Source organism: Temnothorax americanus, unplaced genomic scaffold, assembly GCF_048541705.1.
Source record: "Temnothorax americanus isolate GAGA-0224 unplaced genomic scaffold, ASM4854170v1 Scaffold138, whole genome shotgun sequence".
NCBI classification, from domain to species: Eukaryota; Metazoa; Arthropoda; class Insecta; order Hymenoptera; family Formicidae; genus Temnothorax; species Temnothorax americanus.
Window position 1 is genome coordinate 22,111 of NW_027509273.1, and position 17,161 is coordinate 39,271.

At 41.0% G+C, this 17,161-nt stretch overlaps 2 protein-coding genes and 1 long non-coding RNA gene across 4 annotated transcripts in view; 2 read left to right on the forward strand and 1 right to left on the reverse strand.

The window, feature by feature from the left end:
• Positions 1–17,161, forward strand: part of LOC143894353 (uncharacterized) — an 86,781-nt gene that overhangs the window by 9,977 nt on the left and 59,643 nt on the right. The gene's annotated exons all lie outside the window — the stretch shown is intronic.
• On the forward strand, positions 1,020–6,046 carry LOC143894361 (uncharacterized). 2 transcript variants are annotated; one of them, XM_077400553.1, is made up of 2 exons: positions 1,020–4,271; positions 4,361–6,046. In XM_077400553.1, the coding sequence occupies exon 1, from the start codon at positions 1,133–1,135 to the stop codon at positions 2,384–2,386; it is 1,254 nt and encodes a 417-aa protein (XP_077256679.1). In that variant the 5' UTR covers positions 1,020–1,132; the 3' UTR covers positions 2,387–4,271; positions 4,361–6,046. The 2 variants fall into 2 exon arrangements, with proteins under 2 accessions (XP_077256679.1, XP_077256681.1); XM_077400555.1 differs by having other exon boundaries at positions 1,020–3,487; positions 3,601–6,046.
• On the reverse strand, positions 5,920–7,745 carry LOC143894362 (uncharacterized). The gene has a single exon (XM_077400556.1). It carries the CDS (start codon positions 7,677–7,679, stop codon positions 6,450–6,452), a length of 1,230 nt encoding a protein of 409 aa, XP_077256682.1. The 5' UTR covers positions 7,680–7,745; the 3' UTR covers positions 5,920–6,449.

Below are 17,161 nucleotides of genomic sequence, written 5' to 3' on the forward strand. Positions count from 1 at the left end.
AGCGCAATAAATTAGAAACGTGTAAATTAGAAACTCTATTGTAACGCGGTCATTGGGATATTGTATACTCGCACGTTGCACGTTCCTTTTTCCATGCGGTCATTCCGGTGTGTGTGCGCTACTCCATAGGCAAGCAACCTTGAGTCTCTCCCAAGTTAGAAGGCCAGGAGGACCATGCTGATGCATTTGGTACTTCATTATATGTTACACGATACCTGCGTACATACGGAGCGACACACTGATTTACGGTTCATATCGATATAAAATTGAAGTTACTTACAATGAAATCGTGAACGGTATAGCGCACAAAACGGTAGACAACAGACGCAAGTTATCTTGACATTGCTTCGAGAGATAATACTTGATCGTAGAACGGTACAGCGCACAGATAACGGACGCAAGCTGTCTCGACAATGTTTCAAGAGGTAATGACCGATCTAATATGTTTCGCTTGTCTTGAGGTTAAAAGATCGATGTATAAGAATTCGGTGAAAAACAAATAACGGTAATGCCAGTTGAGAGATCGATGTATAAGAATATTCGTTGCAAAACAAATAACGGTAATGCCAGTCAAAAACCTTGTAACACGGTAATCTATGTATAATACAGATTCCCAATAATATAATAAATAAAGCGTGAAACGCGGAGCTCTCAAATTTTTGGAAGCCCCTCGATCACATCGAGATAGTTCTCGGGTAAATCCTAGGTGTCCGTCTGCATATTCAGACCATTCCTCTGTCTTTTAATACTATTGCGCCCGTGCCGAGACGCCCGGTAGAGGCCCGAAAAGCAGTCGCGAAGCGCTGCGTGACGTCGAGCCTTGACGACCAGCTGTTGCGTTTGTTTGTTTACTTCTGCCGTCTGTCAGATTCTCCGCCGGGCCTTCGAACCGTTCAGACGTGTTCATGAGCCATTGTTCAATTACTTTACTGCATTAAACGAGTTCTTTTCTATTTGTGTGAGTTTATTCCCGGTAACGGGATTGCGCGCCGCGTTCGCGAGTGAGTGTGTGAAGGTGTGTGCTGCGAACGCGCGGTCGAGCGCAACATTTTGGGGGCTCGTCCGGGATCGAACGGATCGTTCGGACGAGCGAGGACTAGACGAGCGACGAGCGACGAGCTACGATTTCCTCATGGCTGCAAGGAAACGACTCCGAGTAGCGACTCCACAGTCGGATGCTGCGGAGATGACGTCGGAGGTAGTGACCCTCCAGGCGGTGATACGAGAGGTCCGGCTCCTGCGCGAGGAACAGGCGCGGAGAGAGAGGGAGTACGCCGAGACGTTCCGCCGGCAGGAAGAGGAGCTCCGTCTTCTCCGAGGGATGAACTCCGGCGCACAGCTAAGTCACTCTTATAATAGAGTATCTGGGGACTCGGGGACGCGAGTCGCGAGCGGCGCGGGGGCGCAAGTCATACGCGGAAGTATCGCGATCTCGAACGGCGCGGAAGCGCGAGACGCGCACGCGAGTGAGGGGGACGCGATCCCGAGCGGCGCGGGGACGCGAGACGCGTACGCGAGCGAAAGGGGCGCGATCCCGAGCGCCGTGGTAGCGCGAGTCGCGCATGCGGGGGAAAGAGACGTGAACTCGAGCGGCGTGGGAACGCGAATACACGCGAGTGATAGTGTCGCGGTCGCGAGTGCCGACCTGGGGTATAAACTGAAACCCGACACGTACGACGGAACGACCCCGTTACAGGAATATTTCTCGCAATTGAGTTTGATCGCGCGTGCGAACCATTGGGATGACGCCACAAAAACGATCGCGTTGGCTTCGAGCCTGAGGGGAAAGGCACGCTCGGTCTTGGAAACGGTTCAAGATGTCGAGCGGTTAGATTTCGCGGAACTTAAAACGAAACTTGAGTTGCGCTTCGGGGAGGGACGACAATCACAGAATTGTTACGTCGCGTTTACGAGCCGTAAACAAAAATTCGGGGAGGATTTGGCGACACTCGGATCCGAAATTGACAAACTTTCACGCCTGGCGTACCCCGAGTGCCCATATGAGCTTCGCGATAAAATCGCTTGTGCGCAATTCGTTACGGCGGTTTCCGATAATTTTATTCGGCGAGCGCTTCAGATGGAGGGAATAACCTCCTTAATTCTGGTCGTTGAAAGGGCTAAAGCGCTCAAAGTTATCCAGGGGGATAATTCGGAGAGATACAGGGAGAATTTAAACAAGAATTTCGTGAAAAAGGGAGATAGAAATTTGGTAAAGAATGAGGAACGCGATGTCGGAGGGAAGACTGTGGAAAGGAATAAGGAGGGAAAGGGCCCGAAAGGGAATTGGCGAGGCAGCAAATTTGGCGCCGGCCGAGGGGAGTGTTGGACGTGCGGAAAAACCGGGCATTTTCGGTCAGAATGCCCTAATGAGGGAAACGCGATTTAGTTGAGCTTTGCGGGGTAGGCTCAACTTTTGTGAAAAATTCCCCGAAAGTCGGTATTGTTTATTTTGATCATTTCGAATCTAACAATAAGAAAGATTTCTATTATAAAGGTTTATTAAACGAAAAATGCTGTTCTTTCAAGATAGATACGGGCTCCGATGTCTCGATTGTTAATGAAACTTTTATTGGAAAAGAGGTAGAGAGAATTAAAATAGGAAACTGTAATTTAAGATATCCAACTGGAGAAAGAGTTTCTGTAGAATCTAAAGTCTTAATGAAAGTTCAAATTGGTAGATTTTCCGTAGAGATCTTTTTGTTTGTTGCAGAAATTAGCGATCAATGTTTATTAGGAAAGGATTTTCTTGAAAAAGTGAACTTGGAAAATATTTTTGAACCTTTCTTTAATTCCGAATTCAATGAGAAAAAAAATTTTGATTGTTTTCGTGTTGAAACTTCTGTCGAGGTAGACTTTTCTATCTTAAAAGAACTTTTCGAAAATAACTGAGAGTCTAAATGAGGCTCAGAAGGAAATGTTTGCCGATTTTCTGGAAGATTTCCGGGATGCGTTTTCCGAAACTATTGTTGCAGGAAATTGCGATATTATTGAACATGTGATAAATGTGAGAGATTCTTCCCCTATTAAACAGGTTCCTCGTCGTATTCCTGTCCACATGAGGAAGGAAGTAAATAAAATAATTGAGGATATGTGGAAACAAGGGGTAATTGAGGAGTCACAAAGCCCCTGAATTTCGCCTGTAGTTTTGGTCAGGAAAAAAGACGGTACAATCAGATTCTGTGTGGATTATCGGAAGCTGAATTATTTAACTAAAAAAGATTCTCATCCTATACCCAGAATCGATGACATATTCGACCAATTATCAGGTAACGTTTGGTTCTGTACTCTAGATCTTAAGAGCGGATATTGGCAAATAAAGATTCGTTCCGAGGATAAAGAGAAAACTGCGTTTTCAATTGGAAATGGGTTGTGGCAATTTGTCGTCATGCCCTTTGGCCTCTGCAATGCCCCTGCTACATTTCAACGTCTGATGGAGAAAGTTTTAAGAGATTTATTATCAAAAATTTGCTTGGTTTATCTCGATGATGTAATAATTTTTGGAAAGAGTTTTTCTGAAATGATGGAGAATTTAAAGACGGTACTATTACGATTAAGAAAAGTAAATTTGAAAGTTAATCCAAAGAAATGTACTTTTTTTAGAAAAAGTGTAAAATATTTGGGGCATGTAGTTTCGGCGGAGGGCATAGCCACGGATCCCGAAAAAATATTCGCGGTTACGAATTGGTTGGTTCCACATACCAAAACACAATTACGAAGTTTCTTAGGATTTTGCTCATACTATCGTAAATTTGTTAAAGGATTTTCTTTTTTAGCAAGACCTCTTTACGCTCTTACGGGAAATCAGACTAAATTCATTTGGGGAGAGGAATGTCGAAAAACGTTTGAAGAATTAAAGCGAGTTTTGTCTTCCCCTCCGGTACTTTCCTTTCCTAAAGGGGAGGGAGGATTTGTTTTGGATACCGATGCTTCAAATGTCGGTATTGGCGCGGTGTTATTGCAGAAGCAGGAGGGAGAAGAAAGAGTCATAGCTTTTTTTAGTCGGGTTCTCAATAAAGCTGAGAGAAACTATTGCGTTACTCGGTGGGAACTCTTAGCGGCAGTAGACTCAATAAAATTTTTTCGCCACTATCTTTTAGGACGAAAATTTTTAATTCGCACAGATCACGTTTCTTTGAAGTGGCTTATGTTTTTCAGGGATTTAGAGGGACAACTGGCACGCTGGCTGGAAAGACTCCAAGAGTATGAATTTGAGATTGTGCATCGAAAGGGGCTATCACATAAAAATGCTGATGGATTGTCCAGACGCCAATGTGAGAAGTCCAATTGTAATTATTGTGCCAAGATTGAGAAGAAGTCTACGGAGGAATTGAATAAAACGATTGCTTGATTAATTCTACAGGGAGAGAATTTGGAAATTTGGCGAAAGGAACAAGGGGAAGACGAGGGAATAGCTTTTATCCTACGGGGTAAGCAAGCTGGAATCCGTCTTCCGCGTTTTGAGATCCCTGATAGGAATGTTTCTGCCCAAATTTATTGGTCGCATTGGGATGCGCTAATTTTAAGAGAAAGAATTCTTTATAAAAGGTGGGAAGCTCCAAGTCTGAAAACAAGCTTTCTTCAGCTTGTTGCTCCTCGAAGTCGGGTCAAGGAAATTCTTGAAGAAGCCCACGATTCTTCTTCAGGTGGGCATTTTGGAATTAATAAAACTTTGGAAAAAGTTCGAAGGCGCTTTTATTGGGCAACTTGTAAGCAGGATATTGAAGATTGGTGCAGGTCATGTGAAGCCTGCGTCTCTAAAAGAGGTCCCTCTGGGAAAGGGAAATCCCCTTTACAAATCTACAATGTTGGGGCACCATTTGCGAGAATTCAGATAGACGTTCTTGGTCCCCCTCCCTACAACCAATTCCGGAAACAGATATCTCCTTGTTATTGTAGATTGTTTTACCAAATGGGTGGAAGCACTTCCTCTAAGTAATATAAGAGCTAAAACTGTGGCGGAGATCTTCGTAAATCAATTTGTCTTTAGATATGGAGTTCCCTTGGAAGTGCATACCGATCAGGGAAAGAACTTTGAGTCGAAGTTGTTCGCAGAGTTAATGGATCTTCTTGGGATTAAAAAAACGAGAACTACTGCCTTACATCCTCAATCGGATGGACAAGTAGAGCGACAACACCAGACTATTACCAACTATCTGGCAAAGTTTGTTTCTGATAGTCAAAAGGACTGGGATCGATGGATTCCCATGTTTTTGTTAGCTTATAGGTCTTCAAAACATGAGACAACTGGCTTTACTCCTGCGGAATTATGTTTTGCTCGAGATTTAAAATTACCTTTGGATTTGTTACAGGGAGGTCCTCCAAGGCTTTATGAGGAGGAGGCGCAGTCAGTGGAAAGCTTCGTTAGAAATTTGAAGTCAAAATTTGAAGAAATCCATTCTATAGTGAGAGAGCGTATGGATGTTAAATCTTCCCGGGTGAAGGCCTGGTTTGATCGTGGAGCTAGGCGTATTCTTTTTGAAAAAGGGCAAAAAGTTTGTTTCTACAATCCTCGCAGAACTAAAGGAAAAGCCCCAAAATTACAAAGCAACTGGGAGGGGCCCTTTTGCATAGTGAAGAAATTAAGCGACGTGGTATATTGCATCCAAAGGTCTCCCAGACATAAAAGAAAAATTGTCCACTCGGACAGGCTAGCTTTATATTCTGTAAGGAAGTTGATAGGGGGAAGTTTAGAGTAGAACGGAGCCCGGTTTATAGTGAATTTTGTTTAGAACAGATTATAAATAAAAATGGTTAAAAAAAGTCTTGTGATTGATTCTTTTTAATCTTTAAAGTGTTATGTTATTTTTTGTTTCTGTGCGTCGTATGACTTTTTGTTTTAGAGGAAATCGACGGCATGTGTTGGAGATATCGATAGGAGTCTCCACGTATGGCAGATCGACAGGCAGAACTCCCAATCCGAAGTGGACCGCCTGCCCACGGTTTTTGACCCGTGGTTTTCCCGTGGGCCATAGGGCGAATGCCGGGCGGGGACCTGGGGAGCCCTGCGGGGCGCAGGGTCCACGGGAAGTTTCCCCCCCCTTGTCCGAAGATTTCGCGGAAGATCAGCGGTCGAGGAAGAGGACGTCATTTCGGAGTACCGAAGGACTCGAGGGCGAGACAGTGCGGACGGCCCTCCTGAAGACGGCTTGGGGGAGTCTGGCCAGCTCTTCCCAGAGGTCGAGTGTGAGGAGAAGGTCGTGGCGGCAAGAAGCTGTACTCGTCTGGGCGCTGCTCCCCTTTGATTGTCGGGGCGACAATCTAGGAAGAGGGGGGGCAGTGTTGCGCCCGTGCCGAGACGCCCGGTAGAGGCCCGAAAAGCAGTCGCGAAGCGCTGCGTGACGTCGAGCCTTGACGACCAGCTGTTGCGTTTGTTTGTTTACTTCTGCCGAGTGTCAGATTCTCCGCCGGGCCTTCGAACCGTTCAGACGTGTTCATGAGCCATTGTTCAATTACATTACTGCATTAAACGAGTTCTTTTCTATTTGTGTGAGTTTATTCCCGGTAACGGGATTGCGCGCCGCGTTCGCGAGTGAGTGTGTGAAGGTGTGTGCTGCGAACGCGCGGTCGAGCGCAACAATACATATAATTTCAGATATTAACCGTTTATTGATATATGGTTCGCTGTCCAAAATTTCTACCGCATTCCACTCGAAATCATGACCAAACTCTAATCTATGCTTTGTTATTACTGAGCGACTGGTTGTGTTTCTTCTTATGTAGGCCTGATGTTCTTTAATTCTGGTTTGTAGTTGCCTACCAGTCTGACCCACGTAAGAAACATCACAGTCTTCACAGTTAATTTTATATACTACGTTGCTATGTGCAAATTTCGGAAGGGCGTCCTTATGTGCTTTAATGCAATTCTGCATTTTATTTAGGCTATAATATGATAGCCTCAACTTATGATTTTTTAAGATGTTTCTATATTGGTCATTAATATGCGGAATATACGGTATCGTGAAAAAGGACGCCGCCTCTTCAGGTTGTACCTCAGGAGATCTATCTGTCCCAGAACGTACTCTGTTAATGAGAGACTTAATGCGCTCGTGGAAAATTCTAAAAATGAAATCCAGCGGGTAGCAGTTGTTAAGTAAAATTTGTACAGCTAATTTTAGATTCTTTGAATGGAACGATGGATGAGACAACAAAAAAACTCTATCAATTAAACTTGTGACTGTACCTCTCTTCTGGCAAACAGGATGTTGAGATATGAAATTCAAGTACCTGCCCGAAAACGTTGGTTTATGAAACCAATCAAATATTATCCGATTGTTTCGACGAATCATTGTAATTTCGAAGAAGTTCAACCTCCCACCCTCCCCAACCTCTACAGTAAACTGGAGCCTTGGATGGAAGGAGTTGAAGACCTCCAATGTGTGGTCCAGTGAGGAAGAAGGAGTTGCGAGAGCAATGTCGTCGACGTATCGCACAAAAAATGGGGGTGTGTATTTTAATGTTGCGAGGGCACTGGCTTCTAAGTCCTGCATAACTATATCCACAGCTGTGGGAGAAAGAGGAGAGCCCATTGGTGAGCCGAAAATTTGTTGGTAAATAATACTATTGAACGTGAAAAAAGTTGAATTTAGAACCAATCTCACCGCTATCAGAAATTCAGATCTTGGAATTTTGCATTTTTTAGAAATTAAGTGCCATCTAACGCAAATGCTGTCTAGGACCATTTCTGTCAGTACGTTCGTAAAAAGCGAGACTACATCAAGTGAGATTAGTTCAAAATTGTCACTTATATGTATTTTTGAAAGTCTTTCAATTAATTTAAAGCTATTAGCGACATGACTGCGAGCGGCCGGGAGGCTATTGTGCGGTGGATAAAAGCAGCCAACCCATATATTGGACTGTTCAAGGACGAAACTATCAGTCGAAACGGGCAATTCGGTTTGTGGATCTTCGGGAGGCCATAAGCTCTCGATAGCACTCCGTCACTAGTAAAAATCCGTTTGTGAGTTGATCTCGAGATGAAATCCGACTTACTCCATCTTGTTAACAAATCGCGTATGCTGTTAGTGAGTTTCCTCGTGGGATCTTTATTAATTCTTATGTATGTATCCGTGTCTCTAAGTATCTCCTCTATACTCTCAACATATTTATCTTTATCCAGAGCCATGGTTACATTACCTTTATCTGCGCGCGTTAAAATTAAATTATCGTTTTTTTTTTCAGAAATTCTTTTGTGGTTGAAAGTAGTTGTTTGATTTTAAGATTGACATTATTTTTGACCTGAGTTTGTCTGTCTGTCTGTCCGTCTGTCCGCGAACTACTCATTCGTTAGTGAACCGAATTTTTATCAAAAGTATATAAAATAAAGGTAGAATTTCCAAGGAAGTGCCATGATGTGTATAGTTTTTTGTTACTGATTTTCTAGAAACCGGTTTTTCTAATTTTTCTAATTTTTCGGGAAATAATTGACCAAATATCAAAGAATTACATATGAAACAGGGGTAGAATTTTTCGGGAAGTGCTATAAAGTGTATAATTTTTCGTTATCGATTTTTTTTTGGAAGCCGGTACCGAAATTTTTCAAATTCTTCGGGAATTAATTGACCGAATCTTAAAGAATTTTATATGAAATAGGGGTAGAAAAAACTAAAGAATGTAATAGAATTAGAAAAATTGCTAATAATAAAAGGGTTTCCGATTTCTGTTTAAAAAAAATGTACGTGATTGCTTCAATTTCCACAAACTTTGAAATAGCTGAATTTTTTTATGGATAATTTTTCGTTACCAATTTTTTAAAAACCGGTTTGAAAATTATTTAAATTTTGAGAAATAATAAGTGTTAATTGACCGATTTTCTTGAAATTAGTGCCAAAATTTTTTAAATTTTTAGAGAATAAGTTTAATTTTTTATTAATAGATAATTTTTTAATAATGGATCGATTTTCTTGAAATTGGTGCCAAAATTTTTCTAATTTTTTGTTGATAATTTTGTTGATAATTTTGTTGATGAAACCGGTATCAAAAGATTACTAATTTTATGGGGATGGCTACTATGGAGTTGAAAATTGGGTTTCATGAAATTCTATTAGTGCTCCTAATTAATGAATGAGTTTAGGGAGGGGGGAATAGATTTTGAGCCCGCGCCAAGCACTGGCGAAAAATCTAGTTTTTTTATAATTATATAAATTAAAAAATCATAAACATTGTTTTGACTTCGGCCCTTCATCATCGAACTACCTTAATGCGTTACAATTTATCAAGAATACATTTCGATAATATGCGGCAAACAATAATAATATTTATTTATATATAACTATAGGTTTTTAAAATCGTGCAGAGGCAGCTATATCACAAATTATATAAAATTTATATTTATTTTACAATTAGTTTAATTGTTTTGTGCTACTGTGTCTTTGTGAATTGATGAATTACGTTGAAGTACATTGAAGTGTACTGTTGTAATAATATCGCTTGGAACGATACGTGAAGATGGACAGGACATTGACTGTACAAGTGCTTTATACTATAGGAACTCTTTATTCAATTCACAAGAACAACACACAACGCGTCTTGACTCAACGATGGTCAAGGCTCTTATGCACACGACCGTGACAACTGCACGCAGACAACGACCGTACGACCGTAACGCATGAGTGGCGCTTAAAACGCGCGCCACACAGAAGCTGCCGTCTCTAGAGGCGGGAGCGCATCGCTCGTTCAAAACCCGGCTCTCAATACTCCCTCCCTTTGTGCGAGCGATCCGTGATCCTTCTCTAAATTTAGTTTGTTTAAGTAAATCAATCCAAGTCAGTCTTAAGATTTGACAAACGTGCCTTTATTTCACCTCCTCGTGGCAGTTACATCGAGAGAGTGGAACATTCCGGCAGCGCGAGCGAAGAAGAACCGTGTGTATATAAAACACGAGAGATTAGCCTACGACTTCTCACGCCTGCCGGGCCGGCTCTATCTATAGTGACTAGTGAAAGCGCGAGATTCAAACTTAACACTCCCACTAATTGAGCGCTTTCTAAACGTTACCTTAAACAAAAATTTTATGTAGTGAGTAGTATAAACAGGTGCTTACACGAGTATTTTACATTATACTTATTATGCCTAACTCTGTACATATAAGTTGAAATCGATCGCGAGGAATAGCCTTTGTCAAGATATCTGCAAGTTGAATTTTACTATTCACATAGTGTACATCTATATCGCCACTAGCCAGTTTTTCGCGTACGTAATGATAATGAATGTCCACATGCTTAGTGCGTTTGTGGAACTCGGCGTTTCGTATCAACTTGATTGCGCTCTGGTTATCGATGAAAAGCGATGTCGGTCCTTCTACACGTCTCTTTATGTCTTGTAGTAACCGACGTATCCATACAGCCTCTCTTGTCGCGCAAGAAACAGCAATGTATTCCGCCTCTGTGGTCGACAGTAATACTATCGGTTGACGTTGACTGTTCCAAGTTACTGGTCCATTACTCAGCTTGAAAATGTAGCCTGTGGTAGATCTTCTCATATCTATGTCACCGGCAAAATCAGAGTCTGAGTATCCCTCCAGTGCACTTGGTCTTTCAGTTTTTGTGTACATTATCCCGTGGTGTTTAGTTCCTTTGAGGTATCTTATTATTCTCTTGACTGCATTCCAGTGTGCCTTGTTGTGTCTGTCTAGATATCTGCTCACGACTCTCACTGCAAATGCGATGTCGGGCCTTGTGACGATCGCGGCAAACATCAAGCTATCAACGGCTTCTCTATATTGAACTTCGATTTCTGTCTTGTGACTGGTGTCTGAAGATAAATGCGTGTAAACATCAGCCGGTGTGGAAACTATATCTGCATCGTCCATGTTGAACTTCTTGATTATTCGCCTGATATAGTTTTCCTGACTGATAAATATGGAGCCTTTGTCTCTGTCACGTTTTATTTCCATTCCAACAAAGCATCGTGCATCGTCTACTGTGATTTCAAAAACTTTCTCTAATTGGGACACGATGTATTGAAGAACTTTCTTGTCGTTTCCCATGATCAATCCATCGTCAACGTACACGGCGAGCAAAACCTTGGAACCGTTGAAGATCCCTATGTACACGCATTTGTCGGCTTCACTCTGTGTAAATCCGATGGCCTTCAGAAAATCGTCAAGTCGCTGGTTCCAGCAGCGAGCGGCCTGTTTAAGGCCATACAGTGCCCTCTTGAGCTTGCATACTAAGCCTGGTTTAATTACTATTCCCTCCGGCGGTAGCATATAGACACTGTCCTTAAGTTCACTGTTCAAAAATGCGGTTTTGACATCAAACTGTACAATTTCGTAATCTTCTTGTACTGCGATTGCTAGCATGATCCTGATAGAGTCATACCTCACTGTCGGAGAAAAGGTGTCAGTATAATCGATGCCTTTTTTCTGAGCGAAACCTCTTGCACATAGTCTTGCTTTGAAGAGAGGAGCTTCTCCACTAGGTTTTTGTTTTATATTAAAAACCCATCGTGAGCTTATTGCCTCCTTTCCTTCTGGAAGAGGTGTCTCCGCCCACGTCTCGTTGATTAAGAGTGCGTCGATCTCTCTTTGGATGGCTTCCCGCCACTCGTCCTTTTCGTTGCTTTCTAACGCCTCTTCATATGTTTCTGGAATTCGAACGTCCGCGTAATGTGCCTCGTACCGCTCCGGTTTCCTGATTGTATCTCGAGCACGTAAGTTATATGCCTCATCGTCAGTGGAATCCCTCTCGTCAATGACATCTTGTTGCTGTTTGAAGTCCTCCAACTGATCCTTCTTAGGACTCTTATTCTTGTCGGAGTACTTTCCAGGCTGTTGACACTGTGCTTCATTTGTGTCACTCCCGAAGATTATTCTGGCGATGATCTTCCTTTCTTCAGGCATTGCGGCGTTCTCATTAAATGCGACACTACGCGAGGCCTTTATTCTCTTGGTCTCAACGTCATACAGTCGATAATTGGTTGAATTTTTGTCGTAACCAACCAGTATCAACTTCTTGCTTTTTGCGGCAAGTTTATTGCGCTGTTCCTTGGGAATATGCATGTATGTTTCACATCCGAAGGTTCTGACATGGTCTAGGATGGGCTTCTTCCCCGTCCAGAGTTCGTAAGGCATTGAACTCGGTGCTTGCAATGTTGCAGTCCTATTCAAAATGTAGACTGCTGTATTTACAGCCTCCGCCCATAAGTATAGCGGAACGTCTCTGGCGTACAGCATCGACCGAGCACTTTCCACAATTGTTTGCATGTCTTGTTCTGCTCTCCCGTTTTGCTCAGGAGTTGCTGGAGCAGTTGTCTCTAATTCTATTCCGCACCGCGAAAGATAAGCCCTAAAGTCTTCATTACAATATTCACCTCCATTATCTACGTGCAATATTTTTACAGAATTACCAAACTTATTCATCGAAAGCTTATTAAACTCCTTAAAACATCCTAAAGTATCGCTTTTATGTTTGATGAAGAAAACTACTCTATATCCTGAGAAATCATCCTTAAATGATACAAAGTATCTTGCGCCTTGAACAGATGGTACAGACATTGGTCCACAAAGGTCACTATGAATGAATTCTTCGACCTTTGCTTTAATATGCTTCGATGGAGAAAAAGACAACTTGTGCTGCTTTCCGTACATACATGCTTCACAGAAAAATTTCTCAATATCCGACAACTCTACGCCTTTTATCAAGTTCTTTGAAACCATTTCTTTAATAGACTTTATGTTCAAGTGACCCAATCTCTCGTGCCATCTGCATAACTGCATAGGCTCTCTCCTGACGCTACGTTTGCTTCCTGAACGACAACTGTGCTAAACTGCATGTGATACAAATTATTTTCTTTACACACCGCAGAAGCAGTTAGCCTATTATTTTCGAAAATGTTTGCGTAAATATTCTCTTTGACAATCTTCATACTTTTCTTCGCAATAATCTTTTCTGAGAACAAATTTTTATTCAAATTTGGGACGTATAACACATCAGCAATAACCGCATTATACCATTTTCCACTAACAAGCTTCCTTATTTTGACGTTACCCTTTCCTTTTATAGCCAACTCTTGTCCGTTACCTAGAACAACAACAGTATTATTACTTATTTCTTGGAAATCGTGTAAGAAATCTCGACGATACGTCATATGAGATGTAGCGCCACTATCAAATATCCATACTTCATTATCAAAATTGACCGGTTTCTCAGTTACATTGCTCTCGCATACGTTAAATGCAAAATAGCTTCCTTGCTGTGAATCATGATGCGATTTTTGCTGTGTATCATGTTGCTCCTTATTTCTAAATTTTCTTTCTCCACGACACTCTTTAGCAAAATGTTCTTTCTTCTGACAATTATAACAAGTTATTTTTGATTTATCAAATTTCGCTCGCTGTTTATTTTCTCCTCGAGTAGCGAATTTATCCTTATTTGACGAAGCGGCAAGGGCAACTTCGGAGCTATCGGACGCGCCTAAGCTCGCATCTTCATCTAACAAACGCGACGTTAAGTTTTGAATTGTTTGCTTCGATTCGTCTAACGATAGCCACGCTTGGCGGAAGCTTCTAAATCTAGGAGGCAAACTACCTAATATTTTAGTCATTATCGCTATATCACTTAAATTTTCTCCCGTATCTTTAACCTGCCGTGCGAGATTTTCTACCTTCGCGATATGCTGCGCTATCGAATCATTAACCTCCATTTTATACTGAGAAAACCTTTCATGCGCTATCATTTTATTCATGTTCGATTTCTGTTCATAAATCGCGTCTAACTTATCTAATATCTGCTTGGACGACTGACAATTCTCGATGAGGGTGATCTGGGAGTAGTCCATCGCCGATGTTAGCAGGAACATGGCATACGCATCGTCCCTGATCCATTTCTTCTGCACGTCTCCGACCGTCGGCGACTTTACCTCTATCCCTTTAGCAATCTCGAAGAGGCTTTTTGCGCGTAAGGCACAGCACAACTGGAACTTCCATTGGTGATAGTTTCTGCCATCAAACTTTCCGACGGATGCCACGTCGATTTTGTCCGACATTTTGGTGATTTTTGCAATCGTCACGTACCACGCGAAACTTGATGCGCTTGTACGTACTTCGAGGTTATACAGGTTATCCAGTTATCTCTACTCCTCGCAATTTTACGTCCGCGAGATTAACTTTATGCACAATGCGAGCAACCTGGGCCCATAACCTGTTTAAGTAAATCAATCCAAGTCAGTCTTAAGATTTGACAAACGTGCCTTTATTTCACCTCCTCGTGGCAGTTACATCGAGAGAGTGGAACATTCCGGCAGCGCGAGCGAAGAAGAACCGTGAGTATATAAAACACGAGAGATTAGCCTACGACTTCTCACGCCTGCCGGGCCGGCTCTATCTATAGTGACTAGTGAAAACGCGAGATTCAAACTTAACATAGTCCTTATCTGAAACACAACAAGAATCAGTTATCGAGTAAAATTAATCTCTAATTTTGTTTAGACTCTATATTCATTATCTTATCTCTTAGATATGCAAATGCTTCTAAAGGTAAAGGTTTTGTCATAATGTTCGCCAAATTTTCTTTGGTCTCAATCCATTCGACTTTCACCTTCCCTTGATCAACACACTGTTTGATAAAATCTCCATGAGTGTCAGCCATATGTTTTCTGCTTCCAGTTTCTTCTCTTTCTCTTAAGTTTTTCTCTATTTCCTCTAACAATAAGTTGTCATCAAACATTTTAAGTTTGTGATTTCCATTCTTCTTAGTGCAGTTTCCTGCTGCTCTGTTGTCACACCAGATTGTTACAGGCAAGAATGTTCTTCTAACAACATATCTGAGCGATTTGTCCAACAAGATTACTTCTTGACAGGCCTCACTCATTGCTAGATACTCTGCTTGACAAGTAGAGAGTGTAACATATGTCTGTTTGTAACTTCTCCATGCTATCTCTCACATCTCCAAATAGTTTAATTATATATCCTCCAGTGTATGTAAAATCAATATGCAATCTCTGAAACTAGCGTCTGTTAGTGACTCTATCACGTCTGTTTTACCTCTAAATATTAATCCTCGATTCGCAGTTCCTCTAAGATATCTGAAGACTTTTTACATCTTGCCAGTTTTCTTCTGTAGGCTCTAATTGTTTCCTTGCTAAATAATTCACTGCAAAAGCTATATTAGGTCGTGTAGCATTCGCTAGATACATTAAACTTTCTATTGCTTCTCTAAGGTACTCTTATAATTTCTTTTCCAGTGTTCTTTTCTTCTAATTTACTCCTTTTGTTTTTGTTGCTCATCCTTCTGGTAACCATAGGAGTGCTCTGAGGCTTGCATTCATTCATATGGAACTTTTTCAGTACGCTTTCAGTATATTGCATTTGATGAATGCTCATATATCTTTCTTCTTTGTTTCGTTCTATCGTTATTTCCAGAAAATTCTTAGGTTCTCCAAAATTCTTTGTCTCAAAGATTTTACTCAACTTCTCTATGATTTCCTCTAATTTCTTCAGATCATTGCTTGCAACACTAACATGTCATCTACATAAAGTAATATGATCATTATTTTACCTTCTTTCCTCCACGTGAACAAGCATGGCTCATGTAGATCATTCTCTAATTCAAGTTTTTTAGCTTCTTCCGAAAACCTCTTATTCCATTTTTTCGGACTTATTTTCAATCCATACAAAGCTCTATTTAGTTTACACACCTTTGTTTTCTTGGTGTTTTTATTCACTTCTACTCCGTCTGTGTGTGGAATTTCCATATATATTTCTTCTTCTATAGTTCCATTCAGGAATGCAGTTTTCACATCTAGTTGGCAGGTATATAAATTATACTTGTTTATTATTGCCAATAATCTAACCAAAAACAATCTTGAAACCGGTGCATATGTCTCTTTCAGATCATACACATTTTTGTCTTTACATTCTCTTATCACCAGTCTCGCTTTATATCTGGTTGATCCATCTGCTTCTAATTTCTTTTTAAATACCCATCTTGAATCTATAATGTTAGCTCGTTTGTCATCCATCATCTCTGTCGGTCTATCAACAAGCATCCATACTTGATTGGTCTGCATAGACTCAAGTTTTTCTATTACAGCATTTTTCCAATTTTCTCTTTCGCTGCTTGTCATCGCCTCTTCATATGTCGAGGGCTCTTTATGTAATGATACCAAAAGACATCGACTCAGTTCATCTTCCATTTCTATATTCTATCCAATATTTTTCACATTGGTATAATTAGCGAAACTAATATCTTTTATTAGTCTCCGCACGTTAGTGTCTCCATTACCTTCTAGTTTTCTTTTGGTTTTACTTCTAGTCATTGGAGTTTCACTTTCCTTTCGTTCGACCATCTGTTTCTGTTTTTCTAAAATTGGGTTGTTTGTTTTTTTGGTCTTCCTCTTTTCATTTTCTCAGGAATCTCTAATTTTTGTTCTCCCTTTTCCTCATCTTCTACGAATTCTTTCATCCAATTTTTGTCTGAGTCTTTTTCTTCTCTGTTTGATTGTTTTGATATACATTTTTATATGTTACCTTTTCATTAAATTGAATGTTTTGAAACTCTATGAATTTTCTTGTGCTTGGATGCCAGAGTATATATCCAGTGTCAGTTATCCCACCAACACACCTCTAATAGCTCTCTTATCGAATTTCGACGTAGGCTTTGGTACTCTTGCATATCCAATGCATCCGAATCTTTTTATTTGTTCAAAGTGACAACTCGTTTCTAATGAAAACTTCTTCAACGGGATCTCGTACTCTATAGTTTTGTGTGGAGATCTGTTGTACGCATGCACAGCAGCGTCAACTGCCAACTCCCACATACTCTTTGGTAATCCCGAGTCGAACATATATGTTCTTACTTTCTCTTGCAACGTTCTATTGAACCTTTCTGCAATTCCATTATGTTCCGGAGTGTACAGTGGTGCAAATATGGCTTCTATCTTTTCTCTTTTTAATATTTCTTTAAAAGCACCTCCCGTGAATTCTTTGCCTTGATCTGATTTCACGTAGCATAGCTTTTTGTCTTTTCCTAGTAAATTTCTGGCGGATAAAAAAGTAGTACTGGTTTTAATACTGGAAAAAGTATTGGTAAAAGTACTGGAGACATAAGTACTCAAAGTACTAGTAAATTTGACCATACTGACTTCGTCAGTACTCCTTTTCAGTACTCATCCAATACTCATTCAGTACTCCCTCCAGCACTCTCTCCAGCACTCTCTCCAGTAC

What these genes read in the sequence shown, in the direction of transcription:
- LOC143894362 (XM_077400556.1), bottom strand. Translation starts at nt 7,679, where the DNA reads ATGGTCCTAGACAGCATTTGCGTTAGATGGCACTTAATTTCTAAAAAA.
- LOC143894361 (XM_077400553.1), top strand. Translation starts at nt 1,133, where the DNA reads ATGGCTGCAAGGAAACGACTCCGAGTAGCGACTCCACAGTCGGATGCT.